The sequence below is a fragment of the Clavelina lepadiformis genome, chromosome 4 (genome assembly GCF_947623445.1).
Source record: "Clavelina lepadiformis chromosome 4, kaClaLepa1.1, whole genome shotgun sequence".
In the NCBI taxonomy this organism is placed as follows: Eukaryota; Metazoa; Chordata; class Ascidiacea; order Aplousobranchia; family Clavelinidae; genus Clavelina; species Clavelina lepadiformis.
This window is the reverse complement of record NC_135243.1, coordinates 23978541-24003203: the sequence shown is the minus strand read 5'-3', so window position 1 is coordinate 24003203 and position 24663 is coordinate 23978541. Positions and strand designations below refer to the sequence as shown.

The 24663-nt window shown below is 36.3% G+C and overlaps 3 protein-coding genes across 3 annotated transcripts; 1 reads left to right on the top strand and 2 right to left on the bottom strand.

The window, feature by feature from the left end:
* Positions 1–30: 30 nt before the first annotated feature.
* LOC143452304 (uncharacterized) lies at positions 31–14838 on the top strand. Its single transcript, XM_076953217.1, has 15 exons — positions 31–304; positions 2149–2210; positions 2278–2397; positions 2470–2589; positions 2848–2942; positions 4338–4493; positions 4584–4822; positions 6815–7101; positions 7713–7892; positions 8013–8100; positions 11107–11241; positions 11394–11441; positions 11558–11647; positions 11891–11997; positions 13651–14838. Exons 1-15 carry the CDS (start codon positions 184–186, stop codon positions 13837–13839), a joined length of 2037 nt encoding a protein of 678 aa, XP_076809332.1. The 5' UTR covers positions 31–183; the 3' UTR covers positions 13840–14838.
* A 4260-nt stretch (positions 14839–19098) lies between these two features.
* LOC143453079 (alpha-tectorin-like) lies at positions 19099–21317 on the bottom strand. Its single transcript, XM_076954227.1, has 10 exons — positions 21086–21317; positions 20946–21024; positions 20637–20799; positions 20369–20529; positions 20136–20307; positions 19948–20021; positions 19695–19878; positions 19483–19590; positions 19316–19418; positions 19099–19256 (listed from the first exon to the last, which is right to left on the bottom strand). Exons 1-10 carry the CDS (start codon positions 21240–21242, stop codon positions 19099–19101), a joined length of 1359 nt encoding a protein of 452 aa, XP_076810342.1. The 5' UTR covers positions 21243–21317.
* A 54-nt stretch (positions 21318–21371) lies between these two features.
* Positions 21372–23518, bottom strand: LOC143453237 (uncharacterized). Its single transcript, XM_076954430.1, has 3 exons — positions 23275–23518; positions 22966–23128; positions 21372–21735 (listed from the first exon to the last, which is right to left on the bottom strand). The coding sequence occupies exons 1-3, from the start codon at positions 23497–23499 to the stop codon at positions 21470–21472; spliced, it is 654 nt and encodes a 217-aa protein (XP_076810545.1). The 5' UTR covers positions 23500–23518; the 3' UTR covers positions 21372–21469.
* Positions 23519–24663: the final 1145 nt, after the last annotated feature.

The following is a 24663-nucleotide window of genomic DNA, read 5'->3' as shown; positions in this document are numbered from 1 at the left end:
CAAAGAAAACAAAAGAATAGCTAATATATCTTATATTAAATATATATAAAAAATAATCTTCATTTTAATGACTCGACTGCAAATTGTTAATGAACAATTGAGAACAAAGCATGCGAAGTCACAGCAAAAGAAATTAAAGTTGAAACGAGTAACATGCGTTGCATGTAGATTGTAGAATGCACAATGAAAAAATGCATTTATAACATCGTAAGATCAACATTAACTAGAACTATTGTGTTTCAGCATCTTTTAGATTCTACAAACACTGAGAGTGTAGAGAAAAGCAAGACTTTTGTTGATGAAGGTGAGAATATTTTGACAATGTTAAATTTCTATTGAAGTGCTTTGATTTATAATGTATCCTAAAAAGCTTGACAGATTTGTGTAAGAAATTAAAACGTGTATGTTATGGCCAAAAACGGAAAAAGCTTATGGTCAAAGTTTTAAATAATATGGAATTCGGCTATTACTTATGTCGAACTAATTTTTAAGAAATCAAATTTAATTAAATTTACTCAAAATTCTCAATTCACCCAAGCCCTTTAAAATAACGTTAAATAGTACAACAAATGATTTTCATACCTTCTTTTTGAATAAGTAGTTTTGTTGGTAATGTTTAAACTTTTTATTAATTTAATTTTTTGGCTACTTTACTAAGGTTTATTTTTATGACATATTTTCAATCCATTAACACATTTTTTAATGTAAGTTATCCCTGGCATATAAGCCCCCTCACATTTTTCTAATGTGACAAACGTTTTGCGTCATTAAAAAGTTACCTGTTTACCAACTTTATTAACTTTTGTGTTAACTTTTGTGTAGTCCTCTCTTGTCACTGCTGCTAAAAGGTTCCCCTCTGTTGTAAACGCTCATATTCGACAATTATCGCAAGACAAACTGCCCAAGGCATGTCTAATTTTACTCACCTTTTTCTTTGTTTTAATGAAAGCAAAGAAGCAACGGCTTTAAATGGCAGGTGTGTAGCATTTGCATTGACACCATAACACAAAGTTAAGGGTCCACAGAGACAAATAAGCTTTTGCTTGTAAATCCGTCACCTGTCAATCAATTGTAGGCAGTAGGCCAAGAGCTGTGTTAAGCAAAGCTATTGTCGTCTCTGTGATGATGCAGTTGTAGCACCTGGCTTGTTGTAATGCAACCCGTGTTCAAAACCCATCCCACTTTCATTGTAATGCCCTTGAATAAGGTATTAATGACCTTATTTAAATGCTTCGCTTATTTCACATTGCAACTTTGTTGCAAATAACGTCAAAAAAATTTTTGTTTCTTTTTTCTCGTCTATATAGTAAACTATGAAATATAATTCCTACATCACTTTGCTTCACTCTGAATGTGGACTATTGAAAAGTCTGAAACATGTTAGTGTTTTTTTTGTGTAATAAAATATTATTATGGATATCTCTGATGTAGTTGTATTAATTACAACAGTTTGGTATAAAGTTTGAATTAGTGGTTTGTCTTATTAAATTATATTATATTATATTGTCTTAGTTATGTGGCAGAGTTAGCAGATGTGGCTTTATATTGTAGCATTTTGCACTTTTCTTTGATATATCATTAGCATATACTGTATTCTATATTTAGTGGGACTTCACGCAATATACATATCTTCTTAAATACACCTATGCACTCTTACTGTATATTAATACCAAAATGATGCAATAATCCATATACTTTGCATCATGCATAAAGCAAGACAAAAAAGTATAGGTAAATATAATTTAAACCAGACATAGTGACTTGAACAAATCAAAGCACCAAACAAAACTCTGCTTTTAACGATAAAAATTAGGCTCATGTTGTTTTCTTTTGTAAATAATTTTGCACTTATAAAAAGTCCAAGGCAAATTTTGCTGATATTATTAATGTTACTATTTAGTGTTCTCATCGTATCTACTGGATAATAATCACAATCATGTTGGAACAGAAATACAGTACAAAGTTTTAGGATTTAGGGAATTTTTGGCAATTTTGTAGATATATCAGATTTTGTAGTACATTTATCATAATAAATCCAATGCGATAATTAAAAGTTACTACGAAGAAGATTGCCAAGATGTTTAAAGTAAATTCTATTTAATTTTTTTTGCATTGCCAATGACATTTGTTGCATTGTTATTTTGTTAGGAATAGTAGAAGTGAAACAATCAGGAACTCCATATGAATACATGCCACTCCAAGGAATAGTGGTGGGTATTGGCCAGATGTCTTGTACTCAGTTATAATTTCCATATTTTTTTGGTTTTTTTGTTGCAGGCGATTGGAAAAGACGGTGGTCATGTCCAGATTGATAAAACTGAAATTAACATCCCACCTGGAGCTGTCGATGATTACATAGCCTTTGTTTTCACATTATTCTACACAGCTGATGCAAAGGTTTCAGACATGATTTGTTTCTCTTTTTATCATAATTTTTTACTTCATATGACACGAAGAGTTGTAACACAGGACAATGAAAGCTTGGCAATCTCTCCAACGCTCGAATGCAAACCTTTCTATGCGTTTAGCAAAGCAGTGAAAATATCGTTGCCTACTTGCTACTTGCCCTATGATAGCGTCACGGCCACGGCAAGTACTTTGCTTAAACGGGAGTAGGCCAGTGGTGAGATTCAGCCAGTTGGCCCGGTTCTTGGAATTTTAATGACCTCCGAAAACCGGTTGTTAACAAGCGTATGTATAGGCCTATGTGTATATCGGCCCCGGGTCACTATGGCATGCTGCTAGTGAGAGAACCGGATGTTAAAATATTTGAATCCCACCACTGGAGTTTTGCATTTTTTACATTTTAATTTGCGATGTCAGTATAAAAAAAATCTTTACATGCAGCCTGTAGTAGAAACTGAAGGAAGCAAGGTCAGCTTGAACCCTGTGACATGGAAGCACCAAAACACGATTCAATGTGAAATTACATCTGTGCTGAGGTAAAGAAAATGTTTACTTTTGCTTGATGTGGTTTATTGCGCGTGAATTGCTACCGTGTAGTTAGTTCAGGAAAACATGCACGGGCGCCGAACTTGGGTGGACAGGGTGGATTTTTCCGCCCTGGATTTTTCTAACAAATAATAGCGATTTTATGTTCAAAAGGTTATACAGTCAAATCCGGTTAATTGCATTCTGGATAATCGCATAATTCGTTTTATCGCATACAGGGCGCAAGTCCCAAACCGTAGGCGTAGTTTATCATTTGTAAAGACAATACTTCGGTTTATCGCATAACGGTTTATTGCATAATCCGCTTAATTGAATAAAAATGAAGATAATTTATTCGATTATTCAAAAGTTTTTAAAAGATAAAATTGAAAACAACACGCACTGGGAGCAGACACGCAATGCGTAAGCTTTGTGACTTGTAGTGCGCTTTGTGACGAAACAATCAAACCAACAATGCTCAATTTAAGCATTAACACGTGGCTGTCAATAGGCTCACATTAACATTCGCACTGTTTTAGTTTCATTTAAGCGTTGCGTTAAGATGATGCCGTAATATGTGAAGAAGTTTTACGAAACAAACAAGTTGAAAAAGACGACAACAATAAAGAAAGCTCTGCTGACGCAATCGTTGTGACAACACCAAAAAATAAAGAAGTTCTGCATGTACTTCATACAATTCGCCAACGACTACAGTTTGAAGGGGCGGACATGGCCACATTTGTTCCCTTAAAAACACAAATGCAAGAAAGCATGTTTTCATCTTTTGCGTGCTTGAATGAATGAATGATCGCTATACACAATGAATAAACGTTAGTGTTTTGCGTGTTGACGTCTTTACACGTGACCAGCGTCGCACGTCAAGTAAGAAAATAAGTGGAATTTGCACTTTCGCATAAACGCATAATTCGTTTAATCGCATAAAAAGGCTTGGCAAATTGACTATGCAATTAACCGGATTCGACTGATATGCTTTTGTTGGAAGTGCTTTCCCATCTCTGGTGTTACGTCTGTACGGACAAACATAATGACCAAAAATAACCTTGGGACGACACATGCGAAGAGTTTAAAGAGAATAGGGAGAGCAAAACCAGAAGAGGTGCAGAAAATCACGGACGATAAATACAATTGAGCTATAAGTGTTAGGTTAGCATAACCAACAAGTCTAGAATTTTTATAAAAAGCAAAAACTTGTAGCATGGCTGTTGTCGCAGATAACGTTGATTAGAAGTATATTTTATGTTATTTTGTGTTTTTACAACAATCCTTGACACGGGGAATTCCCTAACATATGAACCTATTAACTTTTCCGCCCTACATTTTGTAAACTTCGGCGCCTATGAAGACATGTGTTTATCATCATACTGATGTTCAGATTTTTATCAAAGGCTTCAGTTTAAAACGGAAAGAAGCAGCATTAAAGCCAAGCAGATACTTTTCAAATATTTCAAAAGCTCAAACTGCAGAGAAGTGATTTGGGAGATTCTGGATGGATTCCAAGATGAACAAACAAACGAACAGCAACAGTTCATTGCTTCAATGTGGTATATCGAACAATATACAACACATGATAAGATATTATTCTGCTGTAGCAATGGTTTCTGGATTACTATTTTTTCTAATTTCTGTTTCAGCCGAAATCAAGATCTTGTTCTGCAGATGATGAACAAAGGGGGTGCCATTGTTGCATCAAAATTACTTGAAACCAAGCACGTCTTTTTTCATCGAAACATTGCGTTGCGATACTCGTACAGCTTACAAGAAGAAGATGACTTTGACGATACTTTCACTTATTCTGTGATTGACAGGACAACAAGTGAAATTCTTCATTCTGATATTTTCACTTTTTCATCTTTACAGTTTTCTGAACAAGGTATTTCGTCGTATTAAGTTATACAGTGTGACATAAAGTGAGCTGAGGAAAGAAATTTAACTAAATATTACAATTTTGCACTGTCATTTGTTTGTCGTTTTTCTACTGCGTCTTCACTTTTGTCTGTGATTTGTCAAACTTAGATAGATTGCTTAGAAATTTTGTGTGATGACTGGGACAGATCCTATTGTTTGTGATATTGGTCACAAATAACTTTTTTGAAATACCTAGCTAACGTCCGATACTAGTCATATGCTTGGACACTTGTTTCTGCACCAATGATTTTGGCATAAAATACTCTTCTACATAACCTGGCTTACTTGCTGACAATTTTCACCAAAACAGTCATTTTTGAACAAAGTCATGCTCTGACTTATCACACATTTAAAGGTTTAGATCAGGGATGTCCAACCTTTTATTATAGTGGGCCGCATTGTCACTTGAAATAATTGAATGGGCCGCAAAACCTATTAAATTTCAAGAAAAATAGGTACATAAAGTACATACTTTTGGAGTGAAAATGACTAGCGGGCCGCACAAAAATCTCAGGCGGGCCGCACTGTGGCCCGCGGGCCGCAGGTTGGACATCCCTGGTTTAGATGTTAACCTACAAAACTTGAAATATCTGTTTTTTCAAGCCATGTTGGTTATGTGATTGTACCCTGGCTTTTAATCAACTCGTTAGTCTTAAACCAGTTGCTGTGGCAAGCATGTCACTTTTCTGAGGCGTTCTGACAACCTCACTATAATACCATCATAGTTGGGCCCATCAAATTTGAAGAAGTATAAGTATTTGATGATTTTTTGAACTGAACTGAACCTCTGAACTTCTTCATTGATGTCATGAAGAGCATATCTAAGGACGCTGGTGAAGAAGTGAAGAACGGATCGAATAAAATAGGGACCAAGATACACCATTGTCTGTCACCATTTTTGATTATAAAGGTATCTAAAATTTCACCCCTAAAGAGAACAAAGTTGTTCATGTTGTCAACGAACAAGCGGATCTAGGTTGTGAATCTTGATAGACAGCCAAATATCAGGAGAATGGTTGAACAGAACCTGCCTGTTGACTGCGATGAACGCCTTTGTCGAAGAAGGATGCGTCCAGGTCTAAGTCTTTATTCTGCATTTCTTTTGTGCTTGGCAAACAGTAAAAATCATGTCAATAGTGGTTAACTGGGGTTCAAACTCAGGAATGATTGCCAGACATTACTTATGCAATGATTTTTTGAATGATGAGAATTTTAAATTACTCAGTACCATATTATCATTACAACATATAAGTTATTGTCTAGACTCTAGAGCTTCAACGTAGATTGTAACATTTCAACTTGCATTTTCGTCAGCCAAATCACAAAGAAATATTTAATTGACTGTGTAACTTTTTAACTTTTGAAATTTTTGTAACACATCTGTAAGCGGTTCCGTTTGCTGCTGCAAATACTTTATGGCAATGCTTTCCAAACTTTTCATTCTATCAACGCCCTTTGAAAAGTTATCTTTGACAACACTTGCAGCACCTAGTAGACCCTAAATTTGAAAGTATTTCAAAAGACCAAACAATAGTTTTATTCAATCACTTTCAGTGAACAATAGAACAGTTTCTGATGGAGATTTTTTAGTTCAGTTTTACTTCTGCCTGCTTCTTAATTGGATTTACATTCTTGAATATGTAGGTAAAGAGAAATAGAACGATTTTGGTTAAATTTTCACAGCGTCCCTGTCAAAGTCTCGCTACACCCAATATGGGAACTGCTACTTTATCATACTTAATAGTGTAGGAAGAAAAAATTACTGGTCCACCATGATTGTTGTAAAAATACTGCACTATAATTATATACATGAAATAGAAGCTTGTGCACATTTGCTATGAACACTTTCCAGTTTCCACTACTACTGACTGTCGTGTACTTAGTCAGTACAGATATCTGGTACATTAGCTTTGATACATTAATTATGTTAAACGTATTGTCTTGTACATTATCATAGATGGCAATCACGATGGCGGCAATCACGATGGCGGCAATCACGATGGCGGCAATCAAGATGGCGGCAATGACGAAGGCGGCAATCACGATGGCGGCAATCACGATGGCGGCAATCACGATGGCGGCAATCACGATGGCGGCAATCACGATGGCGGCAATCACGAAGGCGGCAAGCACGAAGGCGGCAAGCACGAACGCGGCAAGCATGATGGCGACAATCACGAAGGCGGCAAGCATGATGATGGTGGTGATGACAGAATGGGCGGCAAGCATGATATTGTCAAAGAAGTAGGAAAGTATTATGACATTTAAGCATGTGTCCTGCACTACTAGACGTGTAACAGTAACATCAGACCTTGACACATGGCGACTTCTATCCTTTAGCCGAGCGAGATGAACGGTGAAGGTTGATGACGTGTATGGCTAATCATCGTTACGTACGAACCTCATTTCAAGGCGTGATTATTGCCAATAAGCCATTGTCCTAAGAATGATTTGTATACGTCAGATAAAAACATATTAATTTTCCAGTTGTTTTATAAGTTCCACGGTCTGAGATAAAAAAAATCTCGACATGTAAAACTGGTCAATACAAGTACTACATCGTGAATTAACTGTTTAATAGAAATAGCTGTCCCGAGATGCTCTGATTTTCCAACACCTCTCAGACATAGCGTTTATAGCAAAAATATGTTGTAAGTCCAGTTTTGAGTATGACTTGCACGAGGGTAAATCTTATGTAATAACTAAGATTTGCAACCAAACACGGGCATCGTGATGTAATTAATATACTCACTGTGACAGTTACGTCTCAGTATATTTGCAATAATTTTATTCATGGGAATGACTGTACAGAGCGTGTCAGGCTTTGTTTACATTTACATTTCACTTTTCTAAAGGGATATGAAATGATATCAAAGCATCGGAATACAGTACTTGTAATAAGCAATTACGAGTTTCCTGAAAGAACTGGACTGACACCTTTACCATGCCACGAAGAAGATCAAGCATCTATAGAAATATTGTTTAAAAATTACCTGTTCTGTAACGTCCTTGTTTTGAAAAACAAAAAAAAACAGGCAAGTTACTGAAAATGTTATGATGTTTATCGATTTTTCACAACTTCGTTTGTACTGTTAGTACTTATGTTTTGTTGTTGATGGCTGACTTCGACATTCTTGTTACGCCATGTTTTCCAGGAAATGTGGGATTATTTAAAAGAGTTTTCACAAGATATTCTTCATCACGATTTTTGTGCTGTGTTTATTCTTAGTCATGGGGCACAAAGTAAGTATTTAAGAACAAAATTCTGGCAAGATTGAATAATTCGAAGCAAAAATACTAAAGCCTGAGTTAATGCAAACATTTTAATTGCTGGTGTTTGAGTATAGAATTAATCTTAGACCGTGTGATTATTTGCTACTTATTTGTAGACTTGAGTCTTCATTTTGAGTTTAATTTTTTACTTATGATAAGTTTGTAAAAGATTTCTTAACCAAAAAGTTGTTTTGAAGGAATGAAGTCTGTATTTTTAAAATATGTTTATTTTTTTATTTGTATTAGTATGAGCCATTTGTAAAATTTGTTTTGAAATCAACTTTGTGTATTCAGCCTGGCATCATTTATTTAGAACAGTGGTTCCCAACACGTTTTTAAAGCGACCCATTTTTTAAAAAAATTCCGATTTATAAAATCTTGCGACCCAAGTAAATTGTCGTAAGATTTTAAAAGTTACCCAAGATTGCGTTGGAAACACACAGCACTTCAAAAGCAGCAACTTTTTCTGAAAATAATATGTTTATCAAATCACTTCATATATCACACTAATGAGATAACTGTGCTCGCTTGCTGTCAGTGAGTTTTTGAAATCGAGGCTTATTTTACTTAAGCATAGCCGCAAATCAGCTTCAACTTCCAGCCGGTTTCGCTGTTTAGTTTTCAATGCACACATGGCGCTAAATCCAGTCTCACAAAGCCAAGTTGTTGCAAATGGAATCAGTTTTTGAATCACAAATTTTGAAATTATGGGATACACTTTGTGCATGGAAGCCCAAAAGTGGATATTTGCAGAATATTTGGGGTATTTGTCTTTGAAGGACGCAAAAGAAATACGATTTGCTGCTTCTGTCGTCATGTCCATAAACTGTTCTGCTACATGGATGGGAAGTTAAGGCAGGTCCTTTCCAGCAAATGGGTCAATTATCCAATCATTTTGGCTATTAGGTGTTGGAGATTCACCATCGTAGTGCACAAACTTTTGGGCAAGTTGTTCCAAGTGTCAAATTATAGTTTGCTTGATATCAACTTCCTTGCCACAAATATATTGCGTTAGCTCAGGAAACATATCTTACTCATCTCTAGTGACATAAATTTTCCAGAGTATGAGTTTTTTGTGGAAAGCAGAAACTTTGGCGGCGTGATCAATCACCGTAAAACAATTGCCTTGCATAGATAAATTTAGAGAATTCATACAGTCAAATATATAGGCAAGGTAAGCAAATTTTGCGTTGAAATCTTTTTTCCAAAAACTTCTCGGCTAATCCTACATAGTTCTGTTGCTTCAGGAAGATAGCAATCTCCTCCCGCAAACCACAAACACGCTTTAGAACAAGACCTCGTGACAACCATCGCACTTCCGTGTGCAGCAGCAGAGCTTGATAATCTGAATCCATGTCAGTGCACAAAAACGAAAACAAACGCTGATTTAGTGGCCTTGCTTTGATGAAGTTTACACACTTCACAACATTATTCAACACTTCGTGCTGCTCTTGAGACATTTTTTTTGCAGCAACGGCCTTTCTGGCGAGAAAGCAATGAGTCCACAAAGTATTTGGGGCTTCGTCTTTGATTCGTTTTACCACACCAGACTTGATGCCAGTACAAGCTGCTGCGCCATCGGTGCAAATGCCAGCACATTTATCCCAAGGAATTGAATACTCCGTAAAGAAATAATCCAACAATTGAAAAATATCTTCACCTTTGGTGTGCAGTTTTAGCGGTTTGCAAAATAGCATATCTTCATTCATACAGCTTCATTGTTGATAAAGCTGATAAAGACGGAAAGTTGGGGCAAACATTCAATGTCGGCAGATTCATCCAATTGAATGGAATAAAAGGGAGACTCCTTCACTTGGATAAAAATCTGCTCGACAACATCATCAGTCATGTCTACTATGCGTCTTTTCACTGTGTTGTTGGATGAAGAAATTGCATTTAACTTTTCACTTTCTTTCTCACCAATCATTATTTTTACTACTTCTTTCATAACTGGCATTAACAAATTCTCACCGTCTGTAGTTTTTCTGCTTAGCAATTTGATAGGCCGCAACATACGAAGAGTAAACAGCAACGGTATTTTTAACAGTACTTTTTTTTATCTTGAATCGATTTCAACTTGCTCTTAAAAAATTCAACAGACTTGTTCACACAGTTTGGATCATTTGCGGATTGCATGAAATAAGTTTGCGGTCTTCAGTGTTCACACGACGCGCTCAAAACTTTTTCACTGCGGGAGCTCTTTGTACGACAAAATGCAACTGATGCGAAATTACTCAAGCGTCACGCAGAACAGCTTCCTCATTTCACGACATAAAATTCTTCATGTCTTGGAGTTTATATTTTCAAGTTTTGTGATCTCTTCAAGTTTTCAATTTTTTTATTGTAATTTTTCGCTCAAGATACAATATGCCTAAAAAACAAGCGACCCAAAAAAATTAACCTGGCGACCCAACTTTGGGTCGCGACCCATGCGTTGGGAACCACGGATTTAGAATGTTTCTCATACTGTTACTTGTTAAAACGTTTGGGTCTCGTGACAATGGGGAAAAGGTTTTACTGCATTTTGTGATTAAGTTTGATTGATAAGAACAGTGTGAGTGAGATGTAACTTAATTTATGAATTAGCGCAATAGTTAGTTAATGCTTAATTTATCTTAATAGTTTGGCAAAACACAGTAGTTTTTACACTTTGCAATTTTGGCCTAATTTTTCCAATCATTTTATGTTTTAGATGTTTTCAGTGGTTTAAATCTTTTGCTTAGATGAACTCTATCAAACATGTTTAATCTGTTTTGTTAATATTTTTAAAATTTGTAAATAATCTCAAGAACACACTTTAGTTTGACCAAATGGTACATCAATTAATTATTTTAAAGATTTAATGAAACTTGTTCATTATTATTCATATAATTAATGTCATTGTTATGGTGTTGTTAATGCAGCTTTATGAAACACTTAATTACAACTACATTTTTCACAGCTTGCAGTACATTGTTGTGTTATTTGTTATTGTAGCACCCAAGAAAGACGAAGTGATTGTAGGAACAGATAATGGAACAATTCATGTCTCAGAAGTAATAAAACTCTTCACTAGGGGTTACAACAAAACATTGGAGAATAAACCAAAGTTGCTCTTTTTAGATTGCTGCCGTAAGTTTTAAGATTCAAGATAAGATATTTGTAACTTTATATTGAAAATAGTTCATAAATAGCTGTTGAAAAAGCTGTACAAAGTTGTACCTAATTACCTTTTAGTTGTACTTTTCAGTTGTACCTTTTCACAAAGTTGTACCTAATTACAGGAAACAAGCCGAAAGGAGTTCTACACGCAAGAATGCGGTTTATTTTTTGTAAGTTTTGGTAAAGCTTTTCTGAATTTTAATAATTAGCTAAATCATTCAGCATTTTAGGAAAAAGCACATTTTTTTAAATGTTTGAGAGATTCAATTTTGTGTTAACTGTGTAGCAAAAATTACCTCACCATCGAAAGTTGATGAAGAATATTCCCAGATGTCTGCTGGCATTGATCTTTTAGTAGCTTATGCAACAAAACCAGGTAACAATGATTTAGCTTCTTTATACGACTTGATACCTATATTTCGACTAAAAATGCAATTACCACTTTGTAATTTTAGTTTGGACATAACTGAGCTTATCTGCATCAATTTTTCCATATATGCTATTTTTTAATTTTTCATGCCATGTGCAATAATGTAAAGGTAACGTGTATTTTGTAGACTGAGAATATAGCTTTTGTTGTATTTCACTGGTTGAAAAACACATTATATAAAAATCATAGGTCAGGTATCGTATGAAACGACCAGAGAAATCAGTTTTGCAGCACTAATTCTTGATGTGTTCCAAAAGCATGCAGATCGTGAACATCTATTGGATATGCTAATCAAGGTAAGATGAATTATAGAACACAGTTAAAATAGTTTACACTAAAACAGAGACTCAAAGAGTATTTTTACTGCCATGGACAGGTTACACATTCACAGCATCATGATCGGGAGACCACAAGTTTTATAAAAAATATACCTCGTTTTGGTGTTGGTTAAATTCGGTTACCGATTCTATTCTTCCATTTTTCATACCAAACTGTCCAAGTTTTAAAGACAAACAAACAACGTCATGGAGTTTAACATCACTTTTGTTTTGTTCTACTATATTTGACAAAGCATAACTGAGACATGCTGCTGCATTTAGTGAAATAATCTTGATACAAATTATAAACGGGTCGAAACATTTCAAGATGTGCTTTACTGAAAGCAAAATTGATCAGGTTAATCTTTTGTAGTCTCGGATTAAATTAGAGATTATGTCCTAATTGGTATGCAAAAGTTGAATTAACATTAATCTTGGAATATAAAGCCCAAAGGTAATCCATCGATTTAGCCTGATTGCACTCGGATTAACGTTACATTAGCCATGTTCACTGCTGGAAATTACTTAAGTATAACTTTCTGCTCTGACCGAAAAAAGTAACTTAACTAAACCATTAGTGGGGTCCTTGTGTCATTGTCTCTCTATGTAGTGGGGGCCGGGGTTTGCATGTAGAAAAGCAAAGGAATGTACTCAAGTGAGCTGCAATGTTGTTTTCATTTCATTTTTGTTGTTTGTGGCATTACAGTGATTGTAATTGAAATGATGGAATATATGTTTTAAAACAGTTTGTCATCATTTCTTCAAAATTTAGGTCTCTTTTTTGAGTGCGGTCCTCAGTCCAATAAGGTTTTGGCTCATGAATTAAATAAAACATTTTTATTTCTGTTTCTTTAAGTCTAAAGCTTTACATATTTTATTGATTGTATAATTTTTTGTGGATCGGACTAGAAGAATGTCCGAGTCATTTGTAGCTCTGTGGTTAGTTCTTCGTCCCCGTATCAAGGAAATAAAGTTAAGCGTCTGCTCGCTTAAATTTTAATTTGTTCGTTAGTTTTGAAGACCTAGCTTTAACCAACCATAGAACTTTTTTACTGTGGACTGTTGTTTTTAGGTATTGTCTTTGTTGCTTGTTGTATTTTTAGTTTGAATGTAAAATACGGTTTGCTTTTATGGAAAAACGTTTTAAGAAATGTAAAAACTTGCAAAAAGTCAAGAAACCCTACCCCCAATTGGGCTACCCCCAATAAAATTTATAAACTTTTCTGTTTAAAGCATAATGACATATTTTGTTTTCAAGTTTGTCTTAGTTTGAAATGACAAGCATTGCATTGCGACAAACAAACATTGCACAACACACATATAACATACATTTGCATTTTATGTGCAGAATAAGCAGATTTTATTCAAACCTTTGCAGTTTCGCTTCATAACAAGCTGTAGAAAGACTAGATTACTTAAAAAACTTTTACTGGTGTCATTGTACCTAAACCTAGGAAGCAACGGCCAAGTTAACAGAAACTGGAACCGGAACTTTCGTACAGAATATGAGCATATCATATTAATAGTGGTACTAAATTTTACTATTAATGCATAATTTCAAGTTTCACAAGTTCAAGTTCAATGTGATGTCACAGTTTCAATTGTTAACATTTCTTAATTTTGTTATTTTAGGTAAATGCGAGATTGACCAAGGAAAGAAACAGCAACGTTCAGCAACTAGCTGACTACCGGCCATTCCTGTTAAACAAACTGTATTTCGACTACAACCCTGACCGCGGCGAACACTCTGACAGCGGCTATTCTGAACAATGTCCTATTTGTTTGAAAACAACCGAATTTGAACAGAAATGTAAATCTTGAAATGTTAATCCAAGACTTAACATTACAACAATTTTTATATCTTTATTTTGATTTTTCTGATGGAATAATATTAATGCACCTTTCCGTTGATATTGCGAAGAACGATTTGCGACTTCAAGCCCTCATTCAACATTTTAAAGTAATTTCAAAAGAGCAGCCTGGTGTTTTGGATGATGTCGTATCCATGACGTCACCATAAATAAAGTAGGAACATTTTCGCTTTAGCGCACACGGGACGTCAATGTAGATGATGTTTTCATTTTTAAGACTTACTGATTGCAAGTCCAGTCTACGGTTTGTTGGTTTTCGAATCTTTTTGAATCTTAAGAAGGTATAGAGGTGACAGCAACTGTTTGTTTGTTCCAATTTGTCATGAGATTAATATCATGGTATCTTATGGCTATGCAGCCGACTCTCGTTATTGTGCCCTGTTGTGTAGTTTTATTCATTAACCTTGCACTGTCGCAAAATATTTGTTGTGCTTTATTGTTTGTGTTTCAGCAGCCTATGTAACCGCATGTTAGGAATGAATGAATGTATAATGAAGTATATGTTAATTATTGTCCACTAGTTAATGCATCATCCAGTTGTGATTGTGGTTTTTATCTTAGATGGTTTTAGTTTGCTTTTTAACTTACGGCTCGAGTTTTATATTATGTGTCACGTGAACTTAGTCATTTACGCATCTCCTCTCCGAAGTGAGAGGCGCAGTTTTGCTTTTAATGTGATTGTAAATATTTTGATTGGTTGTGACTTGTGTTATGCTCGGTGGGTAGGTCAGTCTGTGTTGGCGTTCAAGCAGGACTGATCTTTACTTATGAGACGGTGCCTTAAGTCAGCATCACGCTACATGTGAGCATTTATACTCTTGTTATCTTCGCCTCCTATCACCGATCCTTGCTGTAAACATTTAGCTCTCTGTCTTATCCCGTGTTCAGACTTAATTGGCCAATCAGTCTCTTCAAGGCTCTTCAAGTCACTTGGCTTATTTAACTTAATTGTGCTCTGCGGTCTGGGCAATTGAGCTCTGTATATAATAAAAGTTATTCTTGTAAACGAAAATCTGAGTTAATTTGTTTAACTGATAGTTTAGGAGTTTTTTTAAACCTGACACCGTATAGCAATCTAGGAGTCAGATAACAGGCAGGTTATCACAGGAGTTGGATAATTTTACAAATTTAATTATATCTTAAGACTAATAGATACAAATTATAGCTTAGTTATACATTAGTGAGATGAGTAAATGTAATAGCACGAAACAAACAGTCTCTAATAGAAGAAAAGTAGCTTTGTTTATTTTGTGCAAAGTGCTCGCTTTTGTACCGAAGTCATAACTTTGAGACTTTCTTAATTTGTAATGCGAGTGCTGAAAGTTTTTGGCATTGTATAGTGCGTAATTTTAATGCAAAAAGATAAGTTTGTTCGTTTATAACTGTGCGTCGCTGTTTGATTTGATTGTGTCGCCGACTATAGTAGTTCACGGGATCACGACATATGGCCGTGAACAAACTCACCGGCGACAACTGGTAGTGGACAACTAACCGGCAACAAATTGGCCGGCGATCAAATTAACCGTGACGTAAATTGGCCAGCGATGAAATTGACCGTCGATAAATTGACCGGCGATCAAATTAACCGGTGACAAATTGGCCGGCAAAAAGTCAAAATTCTAATTCACTATCTAGTTGCTATCTAGTCACTATCCAATTTAGTATGTGTATTGCAGTCAAGGTTGCCACTCGTAGAGTTTTTTGGCCCCTTGTAGGGTGTAGGGTGACCCTACGGGTTTTTCACCTTTATTCATAGATTTCCTATTGTTACATGCATTTTCCCGGTCTAGACGAGTTGTTTGATGAGATTATGAAACAATGCGTTGTAGCCTATCTCATGTAGTAACAATGGACTCATTGCAATAACAATGGACACTTTAGTTAAGTAAATTGTCAGATTGAAGCTGTACGTCAGGACTCCCACGGTCAATTTACCTCCCGGTCAATTTTCATTCCGGTAAGTCTGTTCCCGGTTAGTTTGTTCGCGGTCAATTTACATCACAGTCAGTTTGTTCGCGGTCAATTTACGTCACGTTCAGTTGTCCCCGGTGAGTTTGTTCGCGGCCATATGTCGTGGAACCGTAGTTCACGAAGCGTTTTGATACAACTGAGTGCCGTATTCTATTGCATATTCCTTTGACGTTTCTGACAATGGAGTTCCTAAGAAATTGATACTTGACCAATGTCTCCGTTTCATTGGCAAACTCCATGTTCATCATTGACGCGGTTGAGAAACCATGCATCTACATAGAAATCAAATACACCACTATCTTTTATACAAACGAGACGAGCTTGCAAAGAAATTAATGTTCACTCCACAAACATGTTTTGGAAAAAGCAGCTGGTTCAACCCCAGCTAAAATTACACCATATTCTCACAACGCTCTTTCTAGCATCTGTAGCCAACATTACTGCTGACCTCCTGGTTCCCAAAGTTTTCTCCACTTTGGGATAAGCAGGAGGGGAGGTCACGTGAGAGCTGGTCACGTGAGCTGGTCTGCTGATCAGCTGGTCAGCTGAGGTCACGTATGAGCTTTTTTATATTTTGAACAAAGATTGAAACAATAGACTGGAATTGACTACGAACTGTATTATTATATTTTAATCGGTATTTGCACCAAAGCAAACTCGGTAACCAGGTTTAAGCGATTAGAAATCTTTGCCGGGTTTAAGTCTGTATTCGGATGAATACAAAGCTGATTATGAAAATCCAACTGACATTTAATTCTTTGAAAGTCCATTCTATCCAGCAGCAGACACGAGAGACCACAACTCCTTTGCTTCCGCATAAACTTGATTCTTTTCGTCTTCATTGTGTCGCATGCTTCCATTTGAGCTAGAGTAGCCTACATTAACATCTTCAGAAGTAGATTTTTTGTTTAAAACTCGAGGTAATGCTTACTAAGCTTACCAATGTGCTCAGTTGGCCATATTATGTGGTTAGGCAACCAAAATCAGCAGCTAATTCAGCATTCTAAAACTTTGAAATAGTTTGTGGCGTAACCGTCTCGGTTATTGCTAACCTTACATAACTATTTAATGTCGGTCCAATTGTATGCACAAGGGATCGTATCTCTCTCTTGACACCCCTTACTTTTGAAACGAGTTAACACAGTATATAGTATTCGCTTTGACCTCTTCACATGTCTGGTTATTGTAGTCCAGACAGTCGAACTAATGAAACAACCTGAAGTTTATATGTGTCTATCTGACCGTATGCAAGTAGGCCCTAATTCTTAAGACAGCTACTAGCCAGCAATAATTCCCGATGTGAGATGAGATTCGTCAATATCGAGGGATAGCGTCGAAACAGCATCAAATTCATTGTTTAATTCACTCAGCTTTTTAGAATGACGGCCGCAAGTCCACATACAACATTGACCGATGTTAGTGCAATATAGGCCTGTGATGATAATATAAAATTGCTTGCAAATCGAATGCCGCATAGAATTCTTGTGTACGGAAATCGGCAAAGCAAAGCATTGCGTTACGTAATCAATTACTCTCTGTTTATCGTATTAAGTCGTGACAAAAATGTCGTGCATGCCTGCATTGCGTGTGTTGTTATTCATAGTTGTTCAATGCGACACAGTCTACGAAGTTAACCCTAGAAAGTGGTCGACTTTATTATGTAGCTGTCCCAATGTCTTATTTAATGTAATCGTTTAAACAAGAAACAATATAAACAGTTTATACAGTTGTCATGGTATACAATTGATTCTAAGATTAAGAGAAGCGAAACAACGACCTGAGACTCATTTCACTTCGAGGACATTAAGCAATTCTACAGACAAACATTGTAATTGAAGTGGTCGTCCTTACAAGCTAAGGAACAATAAACAATCATTTCATTACAGGCCTACTTACGTCAGTAGAGTAGTAAACATTTACAAAACGTTACAAGTTTTGCGATGTTATGAGACGAAGTCAAAAGTTACTGAACGAAGATAGCCTAGTTAGACTTAAATAAAAGTAATTTAAATTTAAATAAGCTTATTTTAGGCTTAAGCATGGTACCGTACCCTAGATACCGGACCAGCAGTAGGCGGTGATATAAATCATGCGACTGTTTCTTTTAGTTGGAATGTTTTGCGGAAAAATTATACGTAGAGTGTCCAATCAAAGTTTGAATAAACTTCAAAACTTTACTGTTCCTCAAGATTAAAAAGCTAACAAAGAGAAATCTGCTTTGCAAAAGATAGACGAAGCGGCGAAACAGCCAATCGTCGTCGAAAAGTGTCACGTGACCGACATTAAAGCGTGCAATGAATAAGTGGCGGTTTATGCCATACATTGGTGTCAGTCTTGGCACTTCCCTTTAAAAACTCTGCATTCTTCACATTTTTATACCCACCTCTAACAGCTTAAATTAGTGTATAAGCATCTTACATAAACGCGTGTCTATGCAGATTTTCATTCAGTTTATTTTATCCAGTTCGTTCTACTTTGTTTCAATTCAACTTTTATCAACATTTCTCATATTGCAGGCAACGTCGGTTTACTTGCAGTGCCAGTCGAGAAGAGAACGAAACTTTTATTGGAGTCAGATCATCTCGAAGTTGTAATGAGAATATCTCTCTCTCTTCTATTTTCTTGCGTTAATTGCAACGTAACTATTGTAAGTGGACATTTCCACAGTATAAGCTTTCAACAGTCGGGATTTAAACGCCAGCGGTACTCCCAGGAAAGCAGTTTTAGCAAGGTCACATTTACCTTGAAGAATCATCGAATTTAAATCACGCTGAGAGAATAAGATGTCGGTTGTAGTTAATGCCACTGTGGCTCGGTTTCTATTAAATCCCCACGATGCCTTGTACCTTGTAAAACTTAGGCGCTTTCCTTTTGAGCTTACAATGACAACACGACTCAGAAGTACAAAGGACACCGACTTACACGAACAGACGATACAATACAGAATTTATTCACGGGAAAGTGAAGCCATGGACAAGTTAAACCTGAAGTTATGTTGAAACTTGATGTCGCATATATTATGATCATAGGTTGAAAATCACTACGTCATAGGCATTGTTTTGTGTGATGCAATAAACAAAATTGTTTCACATGGGCCATATTGCCTCAAGAAGCAGTTGACACGGATATTAAACTTGATTACATAAATGACGTCACTAAGGATAATATTAGTCCTTTGCAAAAGCACACAACAATAATTCTTCTGTTTAAAGTAGACATGACCCGGGCTCAGTTTATTTCATCGATTTAAATAAGACGTTGGGAAGCCATCTTTGCTCTTTCCATCTTTCTTGCTCCACACAAACAAGCATCCAACCACGATGACGAAAGCAGCGATGACGTAAACCAAGAATGTCCAATCGTCACCCACTGCTACAACTTCGTACTTCTCGACATCTGACGTAATAAATGACGTCAATACAGTATAAAGAATGGAAAAATCGTTTTGACTTTACCTTGACATGTTTCTCCATCTTCAGCAAGAGATCTTCTCTCATAACACATACATATGACGTCATCGTTACGCATCTCACACACGTCACTGCAGCCACCGTTTGACTATAAAGAAAAGTAACAACGATAAGTTGAAAGTCTTCCTCAAGTATGTCGGGTGAGATGTTACCTCTTCACAACTCTTCTTCTTGCTCTTGCTGATGAAGATAGGTCCGGATGCAACAAGGAGCGAATCAGGTGATGCCACGTCACGTTTCTTCGTCTGGTTACCACTTGGCTGATTGTGACATGAAAATTAAAAGCTTCATGAACAAACACAATTAGAATTTTCAAACAAAGGGAAAACACAAAAATCCGTCGTTACAAGCGACCACTGCTTACCCCGGCTGGACATCCAGAGTCAACATCCTCGTGACATATTGTGACGCGACAATAGACGTAGATTGCTCCTTCTAAATTATTTGACCACACAAAGGCCTTGAAATTGAAAGCAGCATACTCTTCCATGTAGTTCCGGTCAATTTCAATTGCGTCATCAGATTCAAATGGGTTATTAGCTGGAAAACTTTTAAAACAAAATAGAAAAATCAAGAAATGCGTAACAATACTTATTATTACAACTTAATCAGGTCACCCGTCTTTAATGATGTCATATCTTGTTCCTTCATCATCAGGGTCTTCACTTGGTGTCGCCCAACATTCTTTTAACTGAATTGAAAATATTATCATAAAATGACGTCATCACTGACGTATAATGGCAATCTCAGGGAAAGTATTTGTAAGGATCGAGATTAGGTAATTCCAAGGCACATCGTTTCAAACCTGAACATGCAGAGCTTCGTCAGGTGTACTCAGTTCCACTTTTGTGTAGACGAGATCCGGAACCTTGACCTCAGCCCCCGCATCCAGTTTATCAGAATAAGATTGATTTTTTGTGAAGTAAATTTTAACTCCGAATCTTCCTTCTTGTTCAACAGAATCCAGCGCCACTTTCCTGTTGAAAGTTGTTCAATGCAACGAGCGTCAACATGTTGCAACAGACGTCGAACACTCACTTGATCTCGGGAACAATCGCTCCAGCTTCAATCAGTTCTGTCCTGTTGTACTCGCACGTCAGATTGAGGCATCCATCAACGTAGCGCTGGATCGGTTCAGATTCGTTCAATTTAGAAAGACATCGCAGAGGAAAATGTGCTTTGATGACGTCGCCTGTGACCTAAGTTGTACGTCATACAAACATTTTTAGTATAAAAAGGCTGAGGACATAATAAAATTTGATTTAATTTTCTTAATGAATTGGATGAATGATGATAAATGAATTACCTCCAATATACAACAGTTGGACAGGTCAAGATTGAAATTTGGATCACTCGCATCTGCCTTACATTCGGGGTCAACTGAGTTCACATCGTCAACAAGAGTTGCGCTGATGATGACGTAATCATCATCATTTCCGCACAAGTCGTTGACAGTTTGGTTTGATAAACTAAAAACTCCAACAGCATGGTTATGACGCAGAGAAGTCAATTTTTTTATAACAGGAAACACAATTTTAACAAGAATTATAAATTCAGTTATATTTTTTGGTCAAAATAATTTCATTAAAAATTTAACATTAAACATCAAAACTACCTGATATTGACCTGTCCTTGACTGCCGCAAAAAAGTTCGGTTGCTGCTGGTGGAGTTGTTGTAACTTGTGGCAAAATATCTTATAAACGACGGTTAAGCAAGAATTGTAAATCTTACATTTTAAAAATAAATATGCTTACTTGCTTCAAATGTGATTTGAAATCCTTTATCTCTAACACTACCGTCAGAGGAAAATTGTATCTTAATTTCTTTTCCTGTGATGTTGAACGGGGCCGGAACGACGCTTGTTGAAAGATAAGCGAATCCCGTTCCTTCATCCGATATTATCTGCGTCATTGTTTGGGAAAATGACGTTCAATATACTAAGCTAACAAAGTTGAAGTAGATGTTGTTTGAACCGCGTTAACCAAAATTTAAAGTAAAATAAAATCGCAGGATATAGTTTGGCACTCTGAAGGTTAACTTTATTTATATTTTACTACACGAGCTTTCGCAAGCTTAAGCTTCTTCAGGTGTACTGTGAGGTGGCAAAAAATATTTAAAATTGCTCGGCAAAGGTCTGCTTAGAAACAACAAACGCAATTGTGACGTAACATACACATGCATGCAAGCAATATTGAAGCAATTGTTCTTATTATTCTTACAGAAAGTTGATCATCAGAAATTTCAAACGTGGAATTAAAAGACACGGTGTAAGTTGTTGATCGGCTGCTCTTTATCACCGTCTCCTGGACGTAATCCGACGGATAATTTTGAGGAAATGATGGTGACTGCACTTCTATCAGTGGCACGTCCTCGAAAACTTCCGATTCTACGTTCGAAGATGGCACTAAAATATAAAATCATGCAATTTTGATTAATTAATAATCCTCAATTTCATTTTCTAGATTTGTTTTCCTCAATTATTTAAGTGAATAAACCAACTCAGAAATTTCATGTTTCCAAAGTTTAGAGCAACTCAGCATTTCTCGAGTATAAAGCAAAGGCGCTCGCAAAGCGGTTAAATTTAGGTAAAAACTAAACTAATTGATAATGAGCAGCATCAAGAGCTGTTTGGAGCAAATTAACAATGATTACAACAAATTAACTTTCTATTTGTGGCCGTATCGACTTTCTTGTGAAATTTAAATCTTATAACTTGTGGTCAACCGCAAAACCAATGAAAAACGCCACAACTCTTATTATAAGGGTCAAGGCAGGAAATAGCAGCCAATGAGCGAAGATAACAACGAGACCATAATAACAAGAGCACAATCTCAACCAACCAATGAACATTCAGGCATCACAACAACCAGCAGACATTAAATGATTGTTGGCACTACAAGGTTTAACTCAGTAAATGTTAGTAACTTAAGTTTGTGGTAAATTGAAGCTTTCCTTGACTATATCAATAAAACATATCAATAAAATCCTTTCACTGATGGATTTACTGACAACTACTTTTTTAATTGTTTCTGTTATTGTGATGTAATAAGAACCGCCATCTTCGTCATAATTGAGCGATAAATGTACGTTTTATGGCACTTATGGGCACTAACTGCTTAGCCACTACATAATATTAATAAAATTCCTTTCACCAGTATATTTGCTGACAACTACATTTTTATTTAAGGCTAACTTGTGCTAGGACATATCTCTCGCTTTAACCATTTAATAAATTTCACTTTCAAAGCTCCGGTTAAGTTATTACAATAACTCGATTAATCTCATAAAAATTTATGAAAGTGACTTGAAACAAGCTATCATGATATTCATGATATGATATGATATGATAACATGATGACAACTCGGCTCATCTTCGTAAATTTTTCCGTTGCTGACCATCGCAGTCGTTCAAAGAACAAACCTTTATATCGAACCGCCATCTTATGGTTTTAAGCAGAGTTGCATAACGTATTGTTTAGTTTTTTCCATTAACTGTGCGGAGCCAATGTTGTCAGTAATTACAAATTGAAATACTCATACAAGGTTAGGCGTATAATTCAGCTTTTTAATTTCATTTTAACAGGACCAAGCCTCCAAAACAAATTTATGTCTAAATAATACCATCAGCACCCACCGGTAAGAAAGCCGACGAAGGCGGAGGTGACGTCAAGCTGTGTTCCGGTGCCAACACATCGCACAAATGCATTTGCGGAATTTTGAAACAACTCGACCAAACCGGCCAACGAATCTCCAATTGTACCCAAAAGTTGGTCAGAGGTGGATGTTCCGTTATAAAACTAAACAAAGTTATATTGTTACAAAATAAATTGGGAAAAAACTTACGTTATTATCATTGTATATCAATAGAGCGATTAATAAACTGTTCTTATGTATTTGGACAAAATTTTAAATCATCGACTCTGAATATTTCAAATTAACTCACCGAGCATTGGAATCCGGAAGAAACTGATGTTGAAAAATATTTCGGCAAAAAACTGAAGGTTCTTCCAGTTATGCTTCTTGTAAAAGAGGCGTCGTACGCAGAGCACGATGAACGAATGGAAACAAAGGTAGCTCCGGTAATATCACGAGAGTTACCTGTACATTGCGCATCCACTTCAGCTCCAAGCAATCCAACAAGAACAAAAATTATGAAATCGAAAAACATTTTACTCGCGTCTGGTTCCCTCGCCTGATACAACTGAAATGATGGAAGATCTTAAGCGATTGACGGATGTGGCATGATGTGTCGTATAAGATACAAACAAAGAATGACTGTTCAAGGAAATAAACATCTGTGATGAAACAATGCAATTATAGCAATCAGCGTTACATCTGCAATATTGTCTACTTGTAGCGTTCTTTGCACCAACACGCAGTATGTTGCTGGCATAATTGTAACGAAATTATGTCAATCGTTATTTACAGTTTTTTGTATTTTTCCGTTTTTGTGGTGAGTTTGTTCTCTAGTGCGTTCATTGCTTCGCGGTGGTTTTGGTTAATTGCAATTAACGTTGTTTGTCTCACGTTTTGTGCACTTTTATCTTATCACTAATTTGGCGCCTTGCCTTTTGAACTCCATAAAAGCCGTTTGCTGAATGATTTGTGAAGCTCGGTTTTGGTTTTGGGTCGTAGAGGCTGTTGAATGAAATGAGTTGATTTCTTGGGTTTTACTGGTGGTGTCGCGGTTCACCGTGAGTGTGGGAAGGCAGCTTGGCGCACGAAAGCAAGAATACTCTGTTACATAATCACTCCAGTAGCAACAAACGTTACAGGCAAGTTCACAATTAACTGGTTGGTTTGGTAATTTCTGGTTTGCACAATGAGGTCTCGACCTGACCAGCCATACCGCCAATGACGAACATAACTCGCATCATTTCTTTCTGTTAGTGACAAAAGTGAATCGCCATGAACGGTCGAAGATGATATTCGCGATTCCAGGTCAAACCGTTTCACAGAACCCGTAAGTAATTGTCACGTGCCAAACAAGACTGTGAATTATTGCCAACTGAACAAAAAAGGATTTTCTTTGGTTCGTGACTTAAGGGCTCACTTCCCAATATAAAGACAATTTTGAGCCGGCAACACAGTGATTATTACGTGTTCGTACTCAATGCGTCATATTAAAAAAAGTAAGAAAATTTCCGGTCCAATGCGCATGTGACGTCGATGTGAACTAGTTTTGTTGTTGTTTTGGCGACAGCTGGTTCCAGGTTTAGGCTAAATTGTACATTTTTTGAGGGTTTGATTTTTCGGTTTTTAGGAGTATTTGTGCTAAATTTTTAAGTTCAAAACTTGCTGTAAAGTTTAGGTAGCTGTTATAGAAAACTGA

Coding starts and splice junctions, on each gene's coding strand:
- LOC143453237 (XM_076954430.1), bottom strand. CDS start 23,499: ATGTTTTTCGATTTCATAATTTTTGTTCTTGTTGGATTGCTTGGAGCT. Junction 23,129..23,274: donor CTTCCGGATTCCAATGCTCG/GTGAGTTAATTT, acceptor AACTTTGTTTAG/TTTTATAACGGAACATCCAC. Junction 21,736..22,965: donor CTTCGTCGGCTTTCTTACCG/GTGGGTGCTGAT, acceptor TTTATATTTTAG/TGCCATCTTCGAACGTAGAA.
- LOC143453079 (XM_076954227.1), bottom strand. CDS start 21,242: ATGACGCAGATAATATCGGATGAAGGAACGGGATTCGCTTATCTTTCA. Junction 20,308..20,368: donor GCGATTGTTCCCGAGATCAA/GTGAGTGTTCGA, acceptor AACTTTCAACAG/GAAAGTGGCGCTGGATTCTG. Junction 20,022..20,135: donor ACGAAGCTCTGCATGTTCAG/GTTTGAAACGAT, acceptor TTTTCAATTCAG/TTAAAAGAATGTTGGGCGAC.
- LOC143452304 (XM_076953217.1), top strand. CDS start 184: ATGAAAAAATGCATTTATAACATCGTAAGATCAACATTAACTAGAACT. Junction 305..2,148: donor CAAGACTTTTGTTGATGAAG/GTGAGAATATTT, acceptor TTATTTTGTTAG/GAATAGTAGAAGTGAAACAA. Junction 2,211..2,277: donor TGCCACTCCAAGGAATAGTG/GTGGGTATTGGC, acceptor TTTTTGTTGCAG/GCGATTGGAAAAGACGGTGG.